The sequence below is a fragment of the Lagenorhynchus albirostris genome, chromosome 4 (assembly GCF_949774975.1).
Source record: "Lagenorhynchus albirostris chromosome 4, mLagAlb1.1, whole genome shotgun sequence".
In the NCBI taxonomy this organism is placed as follows: domain Eukaryota; kingdom Metazoa; phylum Chordata; class Mammalia; order Artiodactyla; family Delphinidae; genus Lagenorhynchus; species Lagenorhynchus albirostris.
In genome coordinates this window covers 98,111,451-98,129,379 of record NC_083098.1, presented here as the reverse complement: position 1 = coordinate 98,129,379, position 17,929 = coordinate 98,111,451, and the positions used below count along the sequence as shown (strand labels likewise).

Sequence of the window (17,929 nt, the reverse complement as noted above, 5' to 3'; positions counted from 1 at the left end):
AAGAGATAGAAGAAATTAATATTTTCCTTAAAATGAAATATTTTGCACCAATATTTGGCAACTTTTATACTTTATAAGTATACTTTTATACTTTTATACTTATACGTAGCTAATATAATATTATATTATATATTATATTATATTATAGCTAATATAATAATACTTATAGCTACGTATAAGTATACTTTTATACTTATACGTAGCTAATTCTCCCTAAAGGAGGGAAGGAAACGTACAAGAATGCAAAAAGGTTTGACTTTGGACATCTATCCCAGAAAAGTTCAGAAAGACAGGGAAATGCAAACACAAAGAGAAGGAGACACTGCTCTCCCTTCGTGACACATCTGAGTCTCAGAAAAGCTTCCCTTTATCAGCAGCCTACTGTACGCCTGCCCTCCATTCTTCGCTTGAAGATAACAGGGAGGTGACATTACTGAAGGAATCATCTATGTCACTGAAGTTCACTCTCCTTGTGTTCCCTCTTTCATAGACAAGTATATCTTTTACTCACTCTAAGGAATTCCTATATGGCCAATTTTCTCTCCTCCTTCCCTCCTTCCCCTCCTTCCCCTCTTCCGTTTCTTCCTATTCCTCCCATTTCCCCCTCCATCTCCTTCTCCCCTTCCTTTTCGTGCTTTCTTTCTTACCCTGTCTATCTTTCTGTTTGTCCATCTCTCTCTCTGCTTGTTTCCTCTACCCTTTGCACTGCCCCATTCATACACACTGATTTCAACCACATGCTACCTTCAATTACTGCTACAACAAATGTAAAGATACCAACTCCCAGCAAAGAAATGACAAGATCTCAAATATTTCTCACAGGAAGCTAAGATGCTCAAAGAAATAATGATGAATAATCTCTCTTTGCTGAGTAAATAACAGTCAAATATTCCAAATGAGATAGCCCTTGAACTGGGGGAAATGACATTCAACATCCTCAAATACAACTTCATAGATCTTTTCATGATACTCTGAATGGGGGTAATTTTTACTTTTCCAATAATTCACTGCCAGGATCACTCACTTACCAGATATTGCTATATTTTCACGCTTATCTTTTTGAATATGAATTATATCTTGTCTCTCCAGACAGATGAGAAGCTCTCAGTGGAATATTGCTCGGGCTTATTTTTGCAAAATGTTTCACTCATTTTTATTTTTCTAGATCCTCCTTTACTAGTAGGTGTCCCATTTCAGTGGCCCACGGATCACTTGGGAAGCTGGTCAAATATTTTTAATGACACGGTTCACAGACCACTTATGGAGAGCCACTATCCCGCCGCGTCTATGTGGCACCTTGCCTTGATCTCAGGTAGATATATTTTGACTGACATTCTAGACTTATAAAAAGAAACCCTAAACTTCAGAAACACCAAATTAGGCCACTATTAAAGAGAGACTAGTTCTAAAAATAGCTCAGCTATCTAGGGATTTTAAATATAGAAATTCTTTTTCGTCTTGAACATTTGAAACCCTTGTCCTAGTACCTAAGCTCATTATCGCTTAAATAACCGATTCTCAAGTTGCTCTTGGGAGCGCTAACACATGATTAGAGTTTCTTGGCGTTGAAAACAAAGCCTTTTACTTCCTTTTCATTTTAGATGGCCTGTGGCAATTAAACAGACTTTCACTCAGCACCTACTGTGTGCTGAAGATTCCGCCAAATGCTGGCATTTCAGGGATTCAGCCCCCAGGACTTCATAAAGAGATCATTCTTTAAAATCTGCAGTAAGTACAGATTTTCTTGTGTATCTGCTTAAAACTTACAGAAACACCCTGAGATAAGCAGATATACCCTGTGAGTGAAAATATCAGGGCTAGAAATTTCGGACGGCCCTGCTCATTAAATAATACTCTCTTAGTAGATGGAAGTTATTTTAGGATTAGTGAGTCGGTGGGCAGGGAAAAATAATTCAGATCATTCCCTAACCTTTTGACTATTTACTGAAACTTCTTTAATCCGAGGAGAATACTCCAGAGCAAGACTGAGACATCTTAAGGAGCACGAGACTGCGTGTCACCAGTGCCTCATTGAAAATCTATTTCCAGATAGGGTTGAGATCCAGAGTAAAACAAAACAAAGCAAAACAAAAGTATAAGAAGCGGGGCTTCCCTGGTGGCGCAGTGGTTGAGAGTCCGCCTGCCGATGCATGGGACGGGGGTTCGTGCCCCGGTCCGGGAAGATCCCACATGCCGCGGAGCGGCTGGGCCCGTGAGCCATGGCCGCTGAGCCTGTGCGCCCGGAGCCTGTGCTCCGCAACGGGAGAGGCCAAAACATTGAGAGGCCCGCGTACCGCAAAAAAATAAAATAATAAATAAATAAAAGTGTAAGAAGCTTTTTTTTTTTTCTTCTTTTCTTTTAACGTGATGTCCAGCTTTTAGGAGTTGTGCCCGGGACAGGGAACCCTTTGCTGCACCTGAACTAATTAGATTTCTCTAACCCCATCTCCTCCACCCAGAATGTTTTCCCCTGTGGTAGAAGGGCAGTCAATAATCAATTCCTCAACCCCACTACCTTTGTCATCTTCCCACTAATTGCCGGACTCTCAATTTCACCCCACAAGCCTAAATCAACCGGGCTAATGCCTCCCATAACCTCCGGATTATTTCCTGTGTGTTGATTTTCTGGGGAATGTGTACATTTTGGTGTTGACAGTACAAGGTATATTCCATGCTCTCTCTTGAACTTAGCAGGTTTTGACAGATTTATGTGAGGACAGATGGCCATTACAGGCTGAAGGCTGACAAGAGGCAGTTCAGAACATTGTTAACACACTTGCACAAACTCTCAGCAGTGCAGCACTGTGCAGAATGTAATTCAGACTATAGCTTTTTTATTGCTGCCTATTTTCTTTTGTCAGAAGAGCCTGCTGTGCAGAGCAACAAATGGCTGCTATTACCCAGAATGTAATGGGTGTCAGACAAATCACGTAACACAAACAATCAAGAGTATGTAGGTCATATTTCAACGGAGCACAACCTTAGCAATATTTATGATTACTGCATTGAAATGTGCTCTATAATAAACAAGTACCTCTACATCACTCACACTTCTGCACTTCTGCACAGCAAATCTGGGGGAAGTGGTACACACTCTCCCACACTCTCCAGTTATCTTTTTAAACAGCCCTTTAAAAAAAAAAAAGTCAGAGACAAGTTTGGTTTGGTTTTGTGTTTCATTATGTGCTCTAAAACGATCTCCTTTGAGGAGTTCTCTTTTGGGTTGGTGTGTTTAATTGAATGACTGATAAATGGCAAGTCTTCTGCTCTGTTTTCTGTGCTCCACTATCCAGCCAATGACTTCAGCAAGATCTTTCTTAATAGTTTACACAGTTTTGCAGTTTACATTTCACACAACCTCCTGCTAAATCTGTGACTCGCTTTGGAGTTTGACAGTGGGATTTTTCTTATGTCAAATGCCAGTTCTAAGATTTCTCAAGGAAAGACACCGAGAAGATGATTTTCTAATTTGCTTAAAAACTCACCAAAGAAGGAGGACTGGGCAAAGAGAGGAGAGTAACTTGAGTTCTACTCACATATTTTTGGCCTCAAGAACTTGGAGTGGGTGTCAAGGGAGCATAGGAAGGACTGATACTCAATCAGTATGAACTGTTACTGCTATCATTGTTAAAATATTTTGTTGATAAAAGCTCCTCCAGTGCTCTCTCTTCACCCCTAACTTCCCCAGGACTCACTGGATCTCCACAAAAGGCAGCAACCAAAGTGTTAACCCCTGACACAGAAGGGCCTCCCACACCTCGCTCTGGTACCCAGGCTGGCATGTCCCCTCTGACTGATGGAGCCCCCGCCTTTCCTGCTTTTTAAGGATTTCCTGTATCAGCTCTGAGAACTGGGGAACAAACTCACCGCACAGAAAAGCTTCAGAACATTCCTATGACATGTGTCTAGTGCCCCAACTCTTGCTCATGGAAGATGAAGCTGTTATTCACTGGCCCTCGGGCACTTTCCCACAGAGCTGGGGCAGGAGAGGGGGTCCGGGTCAGGGAGGGAGGAGTCTGGCTTTCCAGGTGTCTCCCACCAAACCCCTGAAGTTGATATGGGAGAGAAAATTGCTTTGCTATCCTTGGCTTGCAAGACATTGGATAGTACCATTTCCAGAAAAGAAAACTGAGGTGTTTTTCAGACGCTGAGTCAAGAAGAATGAGATTAAAAATAGAAAATGAGGGATATGAAATATGGAAGAAATATGGAAGAAATTCCTGTCAGGACGAGTTGCAAAACACTGGAGTGGGCTGTAAAGAGAATTTGCTGGGTCTCCCTTTCTTGGCTTCTTCAGCCACAGGAATGGATTATATGACCTGCCAAAATCACTTTCTAGTTCTCTGTCGCTGTGGCTTTCTGTTAAAAGTACCAACTACTATTCCTATTTTGCTTTGGTCTATTTCCCCACGGGTAAGTCACATACAAAAGATGTATATCCCAAAAGGGTACAGCAAATTTATGCTGTTTGTCCATATACCATCCAGCGAAATCAGCTTTGAAATGGGAAGTCCAAAAATGACAATACAAGACTCCACATAAAAGAATAAGAAATTACTCAGTGATGGGTTAATGAGCTGGGTTTTTTAAGCGCAAGTCACTGAAGTGCAATTTCAATAACTGCCGATTTAAAGCAAATCCACCATCATGAAAACCATGGGGAAAATATACATATCGATGGAGGAAAGCATTGCTAAGACCTCGTGAGTTAGGGTGATGAGAGTGCTGATGATTTTGTCCTTATTTTCCTAATTAGTTATATTTATTCTTATTACTTTTACAGTAATAAAAATAAAACATTTATATATACATATACATGTGTGTGTATATATATATATATACACACATACACATATATATGTATGTACATGTAAATAAATATATATAAATAAAAGTTTGGGGGTTCCTAATCAAATTCCTTCATGTCCTGTGGTTAAAACCATCACCTTGTTGAGCTGACATTGCTTTGCCATTCCCATTTCAGAAACAAAAAGGCTAGCACTCTGAACATCTCCATATGCAATGGATTTAAATGCCTTCTGCCAAAAGAGCATTCTCTTTTCTCTCATCTTGCTTTACTAACAGCTATTTTGAAATCAAATTAGTTTTTACACCTGTAAAAGAGAAGCTTTTTTTTTTTTTATCAGCCAAAATGAGCTACTTTAGGACAATCACAAAGTCAGACCAGCTGGTGATACTTAATAAAGCAAACTTCCTATCTCATCCCTCCTGTTTCCCAAAGACTCTGCAGATGGGGCAGAGGGATTATTCTTGAGGTCTTAGAATTTTGTTGACTCTTTACGTTTTCACTTAAATGTTTGGAAATTTTCACTAAAATTTGTAAAATTAAATAAGAAGACACCAGAAAGTCCTGGGCAACAGCTTGATCCATGTCCTCTGTTGCAACCAAAGGCATTAAGCATGTATACGAAGGATCAACAAATCAACAACCTGAATGCTGTTCGCACCCTGTCCACCCTTCTGCTGCACTGACGGCAGACATTACTAACTGATCATGACATTCCCACTGAGTACAGACTTGGCCTTAGCATCCTTCTCAACACAATGCTTCTGGCAGCCAATACCAATCAATGACACTTGGCAAGTGAAATAAAACCTATTTAACATAACAGATGTCCACTACTATCTTTAAAATTCAGGCATCAGGAAAGAGACATAATCTCTAGTCAGACAGACTTGCTTTGAACCCAGGGTCCACCACAGACCTAGAATCTACATATAGCTTTTTCCTTCACAATTAAATGGACAGACAGTCAAAAAATAATACATGTGGGGCTTCCCTGGTGGCGCAGTGGTTGAGAGTTCGCCTGCCGATGCAGGGGACGCGGGTTCGTGCCCCCGTCCGGGAAGATCCCACATGCCGCAGAACGGCTGCGCACGGGAGCCATGGCCGCTGAGCCTGCGCGTCCGGAGCCTGAGGCCCGCGTACCGCAAAAAAAAAATAAAAATAAAAATAAAAATAAATAAAAATAATACATGTGAAGTGCCTATTAGTGAATGTCTAGCCTCTAGGATTTGTAGTAACAGCAGAAGTACCTGTTGTTGAGAGAATGAATGCCCAAGGGGAGATTTTTCTTCCTTGATTTGGTAAATCCCAGCCCCACACCAAAAGCAGTATATGTTCAATTTCATGGGGAATTAGGGGAATTTTACCACAAAAGAGAATACATAACTTCATATATGAGAGTGCTAAAGAAGAGCTAGTACAAAGGCCAATAAAAGGAACCAGGTAAAAGGTAGTCAAAAGTTGAAAAGGTGAGCAGGAAGGTACAATGACCTCCAGAAATGAAGTTAATGTAGAATTAGTAATTAAATAGCTAATAGTTATTGAACACATATGCTGTCACTGAACTAAGCTTTTTTCATGTTTGATATCATTTAATCCTCACAGTGACTCAATGAGATGCAGGTACTGTGATCAGCTTCATTTGATACATAAGCTTCCTGAGTCTTACAGAATTTAATTAAATTGACCAAAGGCCTTACAGCTAGATGGGGGTAGACCCAGAATTTAAACTTGGGTTTGTCCAATATCAGAGCCAAGGTTTTGCACAGCTTCACTAAACTGTGCTGTCTGTTTTTTAAAAAATCATAATAGACTACTTTCATTTGGAGATTTGCAGCTTTTAAAGTATCTTAGTTCAGGTAGTATCACACGAAATTGCCAATTTTTTTGGTATGTCAAAAATGTTGAATACTGGCAATTTTATGTTTCAATTTACAATACAGTATCTTCTGCTCCATCAATATCTTCTCTCCTTTCCACCCACACACTTAAAAATCAGATGCAAATATTTTTCTCCCTTAAGGCACCCCAAGTCAGTGGAGCGCTCAATTTCCTCCAAACTCCTTTCCACAGATCAACTCTGTCACTCACTGCCTAATGGTATTGCCTTAGTGCTTCCTTCAGTCCTGAACTGTCTCTACAATTCTTTTCAATCTTTTGCACAATCATGGTATTTAACTTGAAGCCATGTTACAGGGTTCCCTATGAAAGCTTATTTTCTCCCTTTGGTGATTCTCCTGAGGTACAATCAGTGTTTGTCATATCCTCCAAACGCTACTACACAACAAATTTTACTGAAGACGTTTAGTGGGGATGGAGGTCATGAACATTACACATTGTCTAGCACTTCAAACACACAATAGCTTTATCAAAAAAAAAAAAAAAACCCTCTTCTCCCCCAATCTCCTCCTCCCTATACCATCCTCCGAGCAGGTTTCAAACTTCTCCTTCTAGCCACCTTCTACAGCCTCCAAGTTCTTCTTCATCCCTTGATTTTCCTGTAGCTCGAATTCCCTTCTTGCATGTAATGCAATTTGGCCATACATCAGCTTGTGTAATGTGTATCCGCACTCATTACCACCAAGCTCAACAAATGAAAAACAACCTCTGGGCCCACCTTCTTTTGAAAGTAGCAAAACATTATAAACAGTAAATAATATTTTCCCTTCATGCTACTTGGACAATATGTGTTATTTTCCCAACTGACTATAAGCCCACATCTTAAGAACATTTATTTAGCACCTACTATGAGCCAAGTACAATAGTCCATGGTTTGCATGGATTAGTCTCTATGTCTTTTTTTTTTTTTTTTTTTTTGCGGTACGCGGGCCTCTCACTGTTGTGGCCTCTCCCGTTGCGGAGCACAGGCTCCGGACGCGCAGGCTCAGCGGCCATGGCTCACGGGCCTAGCTGCTCCACGGCATGTGGGATCTTCCCGGACTGGGGCACGAACCCGTGCCCCCTGCATCGGCAGGTGGACTCTCAACCACTGCGCCACCAGGGAAGCCCAGTCTCTATGTCTTATGCTTGATAAATATTCCCCAAGATCTACAGTGTTGCAAGCATAGAGCAGGTATTATATATGTTATATATGTTGGTAAATTGATTTCCATTGTACTCAATAATCTTTCAAAGCACTAATAAAAAGGGGTTTAAACTAGTAAGATGAATTCTGGTTCACCAACAGAAATAAATCCACTCTATATATTTTTAGGATGCTAAGTATTTTTTTAAAAAGTATCTTCTACAAATTTTCAACAGCGTAGCCTACTAACCTTTCAAATGTATAACTAAATTATTTAAAATTAGGTCAGTAAGAGAAATAATAAAACTTCTGACAAGAAGAAAATAAAAATAAGTGCTTTTTTGTAACACCATAATCTTATGAGTACAAGGGATGCAATTTAAATGATGTTATACACATAAATGAGCAAAATATTTTAAAAAAGAAGATACCCAATGCTAGCAAGGATGTAATAAAGCAAATATATCCACATAGTGATAATAGGACTATAAGTGGAAACACCTCTTTTGGAAAGCAATGGGGCAATATGTATCAGAAGTCCCCAAGATATTTATATCCTTATATTCGTATTAATAACTACTAGTGATTCATTTTCAGAAAAATAAGATTTAAAAAATTTATGAACAAAGATTTCCACTGCAGTGCTATTTCAAAATGGTAACACTTTAAAACAACCTAAATGTGTAACAAAGAAGTATAATTACATTTTGATGCACCTACTCAAACTAATGTTATACAGCACACTAAGAAAAGCCTGGTAATAAAGGGTCTGTGATGATATAAAACTTCCTTATTAAAATGTTAACTGAAAAATCAGAATGCAAAATTATGTATATACAAAATGATCACAGATGTAAAAATATCCATAGAAAACAATTTAGAACTATACACAATTTTTCCACTAGTTTGTATTTTTGACATTTTTTATAGTAAGCTTATATTATTTATAATCAGAGAAAAATTTAAAAAATATTTCTTTAATGGAAAGCTTGGTATCAGTATATACAGTGGAAGCTTTCTCAAACCTCTCTAAACCAAAGCAACTTACACCTACAGCCATCCTAAACACTCCTAGTTAGCAGATTCCTTTCAGCTGATTGTTACTATAGCCAAGGTAATGTAGTTTCCCAAATCCACTAATGTCCATTGTACTGGTGACTGAAATTATATCAGATAATAAAATATTATATAACTGAATGAAATATTAGTAAGAAAAGTTTTTTTCTATTAAAAGACCCGATAAAGGTATATTACTAAAAGAAGGGCTGTCAACTTAGTTGTAGGTGGATTGTATGGGAAAACATAAGGAATTACGATTATGATTTATGTTAAAAAAATCGTAAAAACCTAGAATGATTCTGCACTCAGACTACCACACAAATATCCTTAATTATTTTCCTTCAAAAAGCAAGAAACGAAACGTGAATACCATCTGTGATGCATTATTAGTGAAGTTTGTGCCAGAAAGATGAACGGGTCCCTAGTTAGTACATTTAAGTTCAGTGCAAAGGTCTCTCTGTCTTATACCAAAAATTTTATATTTGAATGTGTAACTTGTATGTTTTAAGCAAAAGTAAAATGATTAAACTGTGTATACTTCAATCCACTTTTTAGATAAAACCACCAAATACTCACTCATTGGTCGGACAAGAAGGCCTCTACTGCACATAATACACGCACACAAAAGTTACTTATGATCACATGTGTAATTGTAATTTATTTAAGAAATGATGTTATATGTATTCTTTATATGTGAATACATGTGTGTACATCTATTATTATATAACGATATATTTATACTTGTATACGCACATATAAAATATATATAAATACCATGAAACTAACTGCTCTACTGCTTGACCAAATCATGCAATCATGCAACAGACCTTTCATAAGGAAGTAATTTAGCAAACTCAAAGGGTGAAATTAAACTTAGTAACAGTGCCCACGGTGTGTGTAGGCACCATAGTTCTGGTTGAAAGCATTTGTTTAACTTACTGTTCCTTTACCCTTATCAGCAATGGCCAAAGCCTAGGAACTTCTTGTACAGACATCCTCAGATTCACTTTCTGGTGGGGTTCAAGTGCCTAAACCTAGGCACTTACTGCAAAGGCACCATTTGCAGCCAACTCAGAAGTCTGCCTAGGAACTCTGGATTTGTAAGTTTCTCAGGGGTTAGTTCAAGTTTTTAAAGCTTCTTCCTCTTCAGAATGTGAAGTAAGACTGGCCAAATAAATTAAGAAGTCCAAACGGTGACGGAAATTGCTCTTGTTTAAAATATATAAGAACATTTTGTTTTGGTGAATGGACATATTTTCATTTTTTTCCTTTACTGGAAAGATATAAAAATGGTAATATATATAGGAGAGCACTACACTGTTGAGTACAATGGTGATTAAGAAAATATTTCAGGTGAAGTATTGATAATTAGTAAACCTGAGTTCAAACCTTTGCTCTTTGTTTTCTAGCTCTGCAATCTTGGGCAAGTTACTTAACATCTCTGAACCTTATTTTCTCATCTTAAAAATGAAAAATACTACCACCATCTTCATGAGGTCATTATGAAATTAGCTAAAACCACTTATACGCTTAGCATATCTATTGAGTGGAAGACCAATAAATGTTAATTTCTCCTCCTACTCAAGTTTTAGTGTCTTAATCGGAAATAGGTTTATTTGTGGATCCAACTCAATGATATATATCAGAGGGTCTGGCCCAGGTGTGACACACAATAAATGTCTCCTCCTAAAAAAATAAACAACTGAAAATATTTATAGATAACTTCTTATCCAATGTTGTTTGTACTCTGTGAATTTCATTAATCACATAGAGAATATACTCTAATATATATTTCACATACAGACTCACCCACACAAAAAGATTCAAGTGAAATGTAAGGCTTACCTGCAGTTCCAGAGAGTTCCACACTTAAGGTTCGTTCAATAGTCTTGTTCTCAAATGGGGAACCCTTGGGGTCACTGGAAGATATGGCACATTTATAAAAACAAACTGAAATGGAGTTGCTGTAGCCAAATGTATTAGAACCCCCTTCCCTTTCTGAAAATGGTTACATTTCATAATACTTACTTTGGTGACTCTGGGGTCAGAGGAAGAGATAAAGTTGTTGGTTTGGCTAAAGGAAAAAAAAGGAAACTAATTATGAAATATTGAGAGTTTTCAGATTTGTTTTCTTTCTACAAGTCAAGTTGGGAACTGGAAACTGGAAAGCTAAAGTAAGGAAGTCCCTGAATATTGGACCAAACTCAGACAACAGTCCATTATGCTAAAACAAATTCCAAACAACATTTGCATCAGTAAACTATCATTTGAAAACACATACGAAAACAGAATTTTCCCCAAAATGTAGCATCCCTGTTAAGGATACAAAATTTGCATCAGACCATCAGAGAGAAATAATGTTTTCTATTTTAATTTGGAATATAGTACACGGTTTGTTTAGGCAAGAAAACAGCAGAGTAACTACAAGACGACAGAACGTTATGAATATTCAGCTGATTTTTCTCCTAAAATGTATAATTTTATATCTAGCCCTGAGAATAGGTTATTTCTATGGGCCAAAGCTCACTCAAGAACTATTCTATTCACCGAAAATTAAGTGAGAGATTATGGCAAATTGTGGACACTGACCCAGATAGTTTAAAAGGCCTTCAGATCCCCAAATCTGATAGACAACTAAAGGAAAACTACTGTTTACCAGTTGAGAGACCTATAGACTTGCAAAGAGAGCTCATCTACTTCTTTTTCTGCTTCCTAAATCTTACCCTCCTACAGGAGGCATTTCCCAGTTATGAAGGGTGGAGTAAGAATCTTCTTCTCACTCCAAAATTTCAATTGCTTCTCCTTGGCAGTCTTGTCTTTTGAACAGAAGGAGGGGAAAACATGATGAGAAACGTACTTGGGATATACGTCCACATATTATGTATATATATGCTTATCTATAAAGATATTTTTATATGTATGTAGATTTTGTCAATTTTCTCTCATTAAAATAACTACTTTCAAAAGGTCAAGAGGTAGTCATTTATGTAATGAAACTCATGGACTTGAAACCAAAAAGGTCTTTAGTATAAACTTTCTTATTTTATGGATGAAAAACCTGAGACCTAAGATGCTGCATGATATTTCCAGGGCCATAAAACTAGTTACTGGCAGAGTCGGGCCCTGAATATGTTTTCTTTCCCCTATTATCAAAAGGAATTGCATTCAATAGATATTAAAGGAAATTAATCAACACCAGTAATTAAGGCCCTTTGAAATGTGAAAATACTATTTATGTCCAAATTAGGTTGAAATTAGGTACTTTACTTGGACAAATAGTATTTACATATACAAGTAGTATTTACATAGTATTTAATTTATAGATTTAGATTTCGTTTTTAAACAATTGAATAGTTTATCATCTATCCAATATGCATCCAGAAATATGAAGCTCATGCTGTCTTGTGCAAATTAGGTACATTGACTGATTGGCTTTTTCAGATATACCAATAAATGAACTGATTTGACATTAACTTTCTAATATGTCTGACATAATGAGCCTTTCAAAAAGAACACACTTATGAAGGAACTTTACCAACTTCTATGGTGCTCAACTAATAATTAAGATAACACACACAGGTTCTGTACAAAATATCACCAGGTATGAATATGTGCTATGTCACACAATAATGTACATTGAAAATCGGTCACTGAAATTCCAGTTTTCAAGGTGTGGGGTAGCCTATCTGGAATGCTCAAAGGAAGATTCCCCCAAATTCTGATCGTTGGGTAAAAGTAAGGCCTATGGCAATGGAAGGAAAGGAACAGGCAGTGGTCATATTTCGTGGGACAAAATGCAAACAGGAAATGAGGGTCACAGGAAGGGTACAGCTTCAAAGCACATCCAGAATCTAATCCCAAAATAATTCCACGTTCACAAAAACTACCACTAGAGGAGCTTTGATTTGGTTTACTGGAAGTTTAATCCACACTGTTCCAATGACTGGTAGACCAGAGGCTCTAAGATCCTTGAGGACAGGAATGAATCTTTGTCATGAAGATCATGATATCTTTGATGAATGACTGATATCTTTGATGAATGAATCAATAAATGAATAAATGGGACCATACAATCGCCAAAGTCCAGACCATTATCCTAGGGAAGTGAAAAGAACTGGACCCTACAATGGTACAGAGAGCACACGTGAAGCTCCGTGCAAAAAAATGACAATATGTTCAATAAGGTAACCTCAGAAAGTCCTCTTAGTTATTGTTTCTAATTGTTCATATATTTTCTACATTAAAATTTTGAATAATAATTTAAATAATCCCTGAAACTCAGCATTTATTTCCTGTTGGTTATTAACAGCCAGCCATGTTTGCATGTTTATTTTCTTTTAGACCTCTAGTAACTACGGGAATTTTTTTTTTTTTTTGGTTGTTGTTGTGTAACAAGCTTTGTTCTATTCTGGGATATACTTCTGATGCCTCACCACAGATATATACCTTAAAAAAAAAAACCCTACATACAGCAGGTTTTATCTAAAGTGTATGTCCTTCATAGGCCAATTTAGTTCTTCACTGCCATGGTTTGTAACAAATTAAAATAATATTTAGTGGTACATGGATTGACAAAATTAACAAACCCTCAAAATCCAAAAGGACCAAGTAAAATTTAAAAAAAAAGACAAAAAAACCCCCCACTTTAAAACATGTGCTGCTGGACTATGTTTACTGACTACAGGGTTCCAGCAAGTTTGGGGCTTCAAATTCAGCTCCAGAAAATGAACATATGACCAGGACCATGTGGGGAGGAGCCCAGTGAATTCTTCATTTCAGGTCACCCACTAGAATCCCACAGCATGTCTGGTTCTGCACTGAGAAAACTGTTCCAGCGCATGCATGTGAGAGGCCAATCAGGGTGCAGCAAACTGAGAGACTGTGGCCCATTTTGATAAATATATTTCCTTGAACTGACAGAAAGGGATGGACAGTGATTTTTGAGATATCCACCAGGGAAAATCTAATTGAGAGCCAATTAAAAATATTAAAGGAATATGAAAATCCCGGGTTTATGGTGAGGTAGGGATGAGAGAGGGAAATTCAAAACACTGGAAAAGAAAAGATGTATTAAAAGCAGCAGCAACAGCATACCTGTATGAAATAATCATGGTTCAAAACAGGGATCAGGGGCTACCACTCTGCAGCTGGAAGGGGAATTGGGGAAACAAAAGGGAAAAAAAAAAGAGGTGGATGTTTATAACTGCTATTTTAGAATGTGTCTACTTCCACTACAAAGTCAGAGGTACAGATAATGTGGAAGTTAAATATTTTAAAGCAACGGCAACTTTCTATGGGCTCTCGTTGGGCCTCTACAATTAGAATATTTTGAAGGAAGACAAAGAAAGAAAGAAAGAAAGGAAGGAAGGAAGAAAGGACGAAAGAAAGAAACAAAGAAAGAAAGAAACAAAGAAAGGAAAGAAAGAAAGAAAATTTACCTTTGCTAAGACAGACTTTCCCCAAATCACCCTGCTCTGCTCAGAAGTATCAGCCTTCTAGTAACGTACGGGGACAATAAAAATCACCCCAGATGTTTCGTGTAATATAAGCTTATATTTTTTAAATAGAAAGCAAATTTTTAAAATATCCAGGAATTTCCAAATCCTTATTTACAAACTAAAATTTGTGAGTATACCACGTAGTCTAAAACAAGAAGAATGCACATGATAAATGAGAGACTGCATAAATACTAGTTACTATTTCATAAGGGATAGACAGCAAGCAAATCAACAGTGCCTCATTTTTTTTTCCATTATTGGAAGGGAAAAAATAAAAGCTCTTTCATGAATTGGCTAGCCCAGCTTGCTCAGAACTTCAGTTATCTCAGCAATTCAGAGATTCCTACAAACCTCATTGGATGTTGCAATTCCCTCTCCACCACCCCTGGCTCCCCACCCGGCTAACATTTCAGGTGCCTTCTGGTGATTGTGAATTAGGCTGCATTTCAGCTAAATAGGGTATGTTCAACCTGTGTCCAAGGAAGGATTTTTTTTCCCCCAGTTATCATAAAGTGCTGAGTTCCCTTTCAAGAGAGACACCGATGGAACAGAAGCCCGAAGGTTGGGTATCCTCAGCCCAGCGTAGGCTTGCCCTGCCCTCTGCGCCCTCACCAGCAGCTTGTGTTTGGGTCCACAGCCTACCTTGTAAATGTTGTGACTGAGATTGTGTGTGGACCTTCTTTTTGGAGGTGCATTTGTCTCTGCTGCTGTTCCGGGTCTCTGTGGGTTTGGTGTGAGGAGGGTCATCATTTGTGGTCAGATACTTGAGAAGCTCCGAGCAGGGACGCCTTTGTGGCTTTTGCTGTTGACAAATGCTCTTCGCTTTATTGCTCCATGAATTCTCGGTCTTAAAAACAAGGCATAAAGAAAGCTAAAATTGGTGAACTGAACCTTATCAGAATGGATATAGGTTTTCTGAAGAGATGAGATTATCAATGAAGTGTTCAGTCTAAGTGTACTAGATCTATGAGCTGTGAATAATTGTTTGCAGAACAAGGAAAGAAAATTACATTTAAAATTCCTAAATGACATTTATGCAGCTTTTTATTTCATTTCTCCTACATTGCAGTGTTCCTACTCAGCAACATGTAACTAACAAGACCCTACAGAGCCTTTACTGTGAGTAAAAAAAAAAAAAAAAAAAAAAAAGCCGGTTTAAACCTTAATTTGCCACTGATTGCCAGAGCCCAGTATTCACAATTCTCTTAAGTACCCCTTAACGCTCCGTTTTCACTCACAGTGAATGGCAAGACAAACATTGTTTAATACAGCCCGCTAACCGAATTATGTCATTCCAGCATTCCATGCAATTAATGGCAGAGATAGATCTTTTGTGGTGATTCCAGAGCAATCTTTCTCAGGTTAGACAGTTGGCAAAATGGCAATCCAGCATCTTAAAGTCACTCATAGATGATACTGGACTATCAGCAAATTTTATTTGCCCACGCTGCTGCGTGTATTAATAAAGTAGGCAAGAAGTAAGAACTGTCATTTCAATCGTCCAAAGACAAAGCGTTGATGAACTCTTCCTAGTTTAAAATAGCTAGAGTATTGCTTTTGGAAACCCATTTCGTAATCTGTTTCACCATTAGGAAGCCGCTGCAGGATTCCAGCTGAATTAACACATAGAAACCTATTGTTTATTTTATAGCTTTAAAGCCAAAGTCCCTTGTGACTTCCCCTCCTGTATTAAAAAAACTTTACATTTGTACCTTAACAACTGCAGGGTTTGTTCTGATCCTGTGATTATGGTTTGCATGGTTGTGGGTACTGAGGCCACTGCATTCATTATAACTTAGCTGAGTGTTGGCTGGTGCCAGTAAGAGCTTCTTAAGCTGGAAACATATCAAGGAAGAGAGAAAGCAAGAAACGTTAGGCATCTTTTCAGCATTAGAATAAGCTGTTGAAATTTTAAACTTAAAATTAATTAATTTTAATCACAAAAATGAATTCACTCTAATCATAGCACACCTTAGCACAATAGCACTAAGGAAACATTTTTAAAAAGTAAGAAAAAGTTTGGCATTACACTACAAACTGTGAAAGTGTTACCTTCTCCTACATTTGAGACTTAGTAGTATCTACCTTAATTTTCCTTTTAGATAAAGTAAGCCAGAAGAATCTTCCTAAAAGGATTTCCAAATACCTATGAGGTGAGAAAAGCTGCTTTACTAAATGAAGACTAGGGGATTTGGGGGTGGGGGTGGGGTGGGGTGTACATTTCCCCCTCAATAACCCAAATGAATCAAGGGGCAATAAAGAAAAGATTCTGTGATGTTTTGAATCATGTTTCACAATCAAGTGTAAAACACTACTGATTCAAATAATATTTCGGATAAAAGAGTGGCTTTCACTAAAAAGAATTTTTAAGTAGGTAGAGTCCTGGCCCGTAGATCAAGAGATGTGGGTTCTGGCTTTGGCGAAGCATTTCCTCTCTTTTGACGTCTTTCTCTTCATTTGACTTGCTGGCCTTCCAGGACCTCCCTGATGGGATATGTAGTATGACTCTGAGTCAACAGCCCCTCCCAACTGAAACCACTGTGTGGATGAAAATCATTGGGTATCCACGTAAAGAAATCAGTCTTAGGCAGCAAAGCCAATGACATTGGCACATGGAAAAATTGGGGAATACATATGTTACCACTGCTTATGAGATATTCTCCTCTAAACCAGAAATCTCAAACTGCAAAGGCATATAAGTAGGGTCTCCGTAGGTTTACATGGAATGCTTTTAACATACAGAAACTTAGAGACGGGAGAGAAACAACACCTAAACGGCAGGCCAAAGCACACTATTAAAGTTTGCAGGATGGCATTCCATAATTTACATTGCATGCTTTTACATCAGATTTATGGCAAATGACAAATGGCTACCATAGCTGAGAAGGTAAACTGTGTCTTAGAACTAATAAAATCCTGGTCGAGTACTGCACTGAAAAGAAAATTCACTCTTCATTGCCAATAAATCTACTCTTCATTGCCTACCATAAATTTAGGTAACTTAGGTGGCAAATGTGCTATTATTTTCCAGTCTTCATAAGAATTATGGATCCAAAGCCTTGAAATACTGCATACTCTTTGATCTACCTTCTATTTCTAAAATAATATGCATGAGAATAAAACTACAAATACGTCAATTATCATACAATTTATGATGGTGAAAAAAAACCAGGAAAAAGACTAAATATCCCCACCATAAGGGATGGCTTAATAAATTAGTTCATCTCCAAACAATAAAGTACTATGCAACCATTCAAAATTATGCATCTATTTAAAATTCATGAACATGTTCATGATATATCTTAAAACAAGATTTCAATAATTTTTGATACTAGAGATTATTTGAAATTACAGGTGAATTTTTTTGTCTATTCTCTTTAGTTGTCTATATTTTCTAAGTTTCTAACCACACACATCAATAATACTAAGATATAAAAACCTACAAAAGGTAGCTTTAAAAAACTGCAGTGAGACCACATGAAGACTGTATTATCAACATTTTTCAACACAGAATCACAGAATTTGCAACTCCGAGTGTGC

The 17,929-nt window shown here is 37.7% G+C and overlaps 1 protein-coding gene across 1 annotated transcript in view; it reads right to left on the bottom strand.

Annotated features, from left to right (window-relative positions):
* PPARGC1A (PPARG coactivator 1 alpha) overlaps positions 1–17,929 on the bottom strand; it is a 97,709-nt gene that overhangs the window by 22,113 nt on the left and 57,667 nt on the right. The window contains exons 4-7 of the mRNA XM_060148418.1: positions 16,102–16,224; positions 15,032–15,236; positions 10,920–10,965; positions 10,737–10,810 (exon numbers count right to left, since the gene is read on the bottom strand). Coding sequence (XP_060004401.1) covers positions 10,737–10,810; positions 10,920–10,965; positions 15,032–15,236; positions 16,102–16,224 — 448 coding nt within the window. The remainder of the gene's footprint in view (positions 1–10,736; positions 10,811–10,919; positions 10,966–15,031; positions 15,237–16,101; positions 16,225–17,929) is intronic.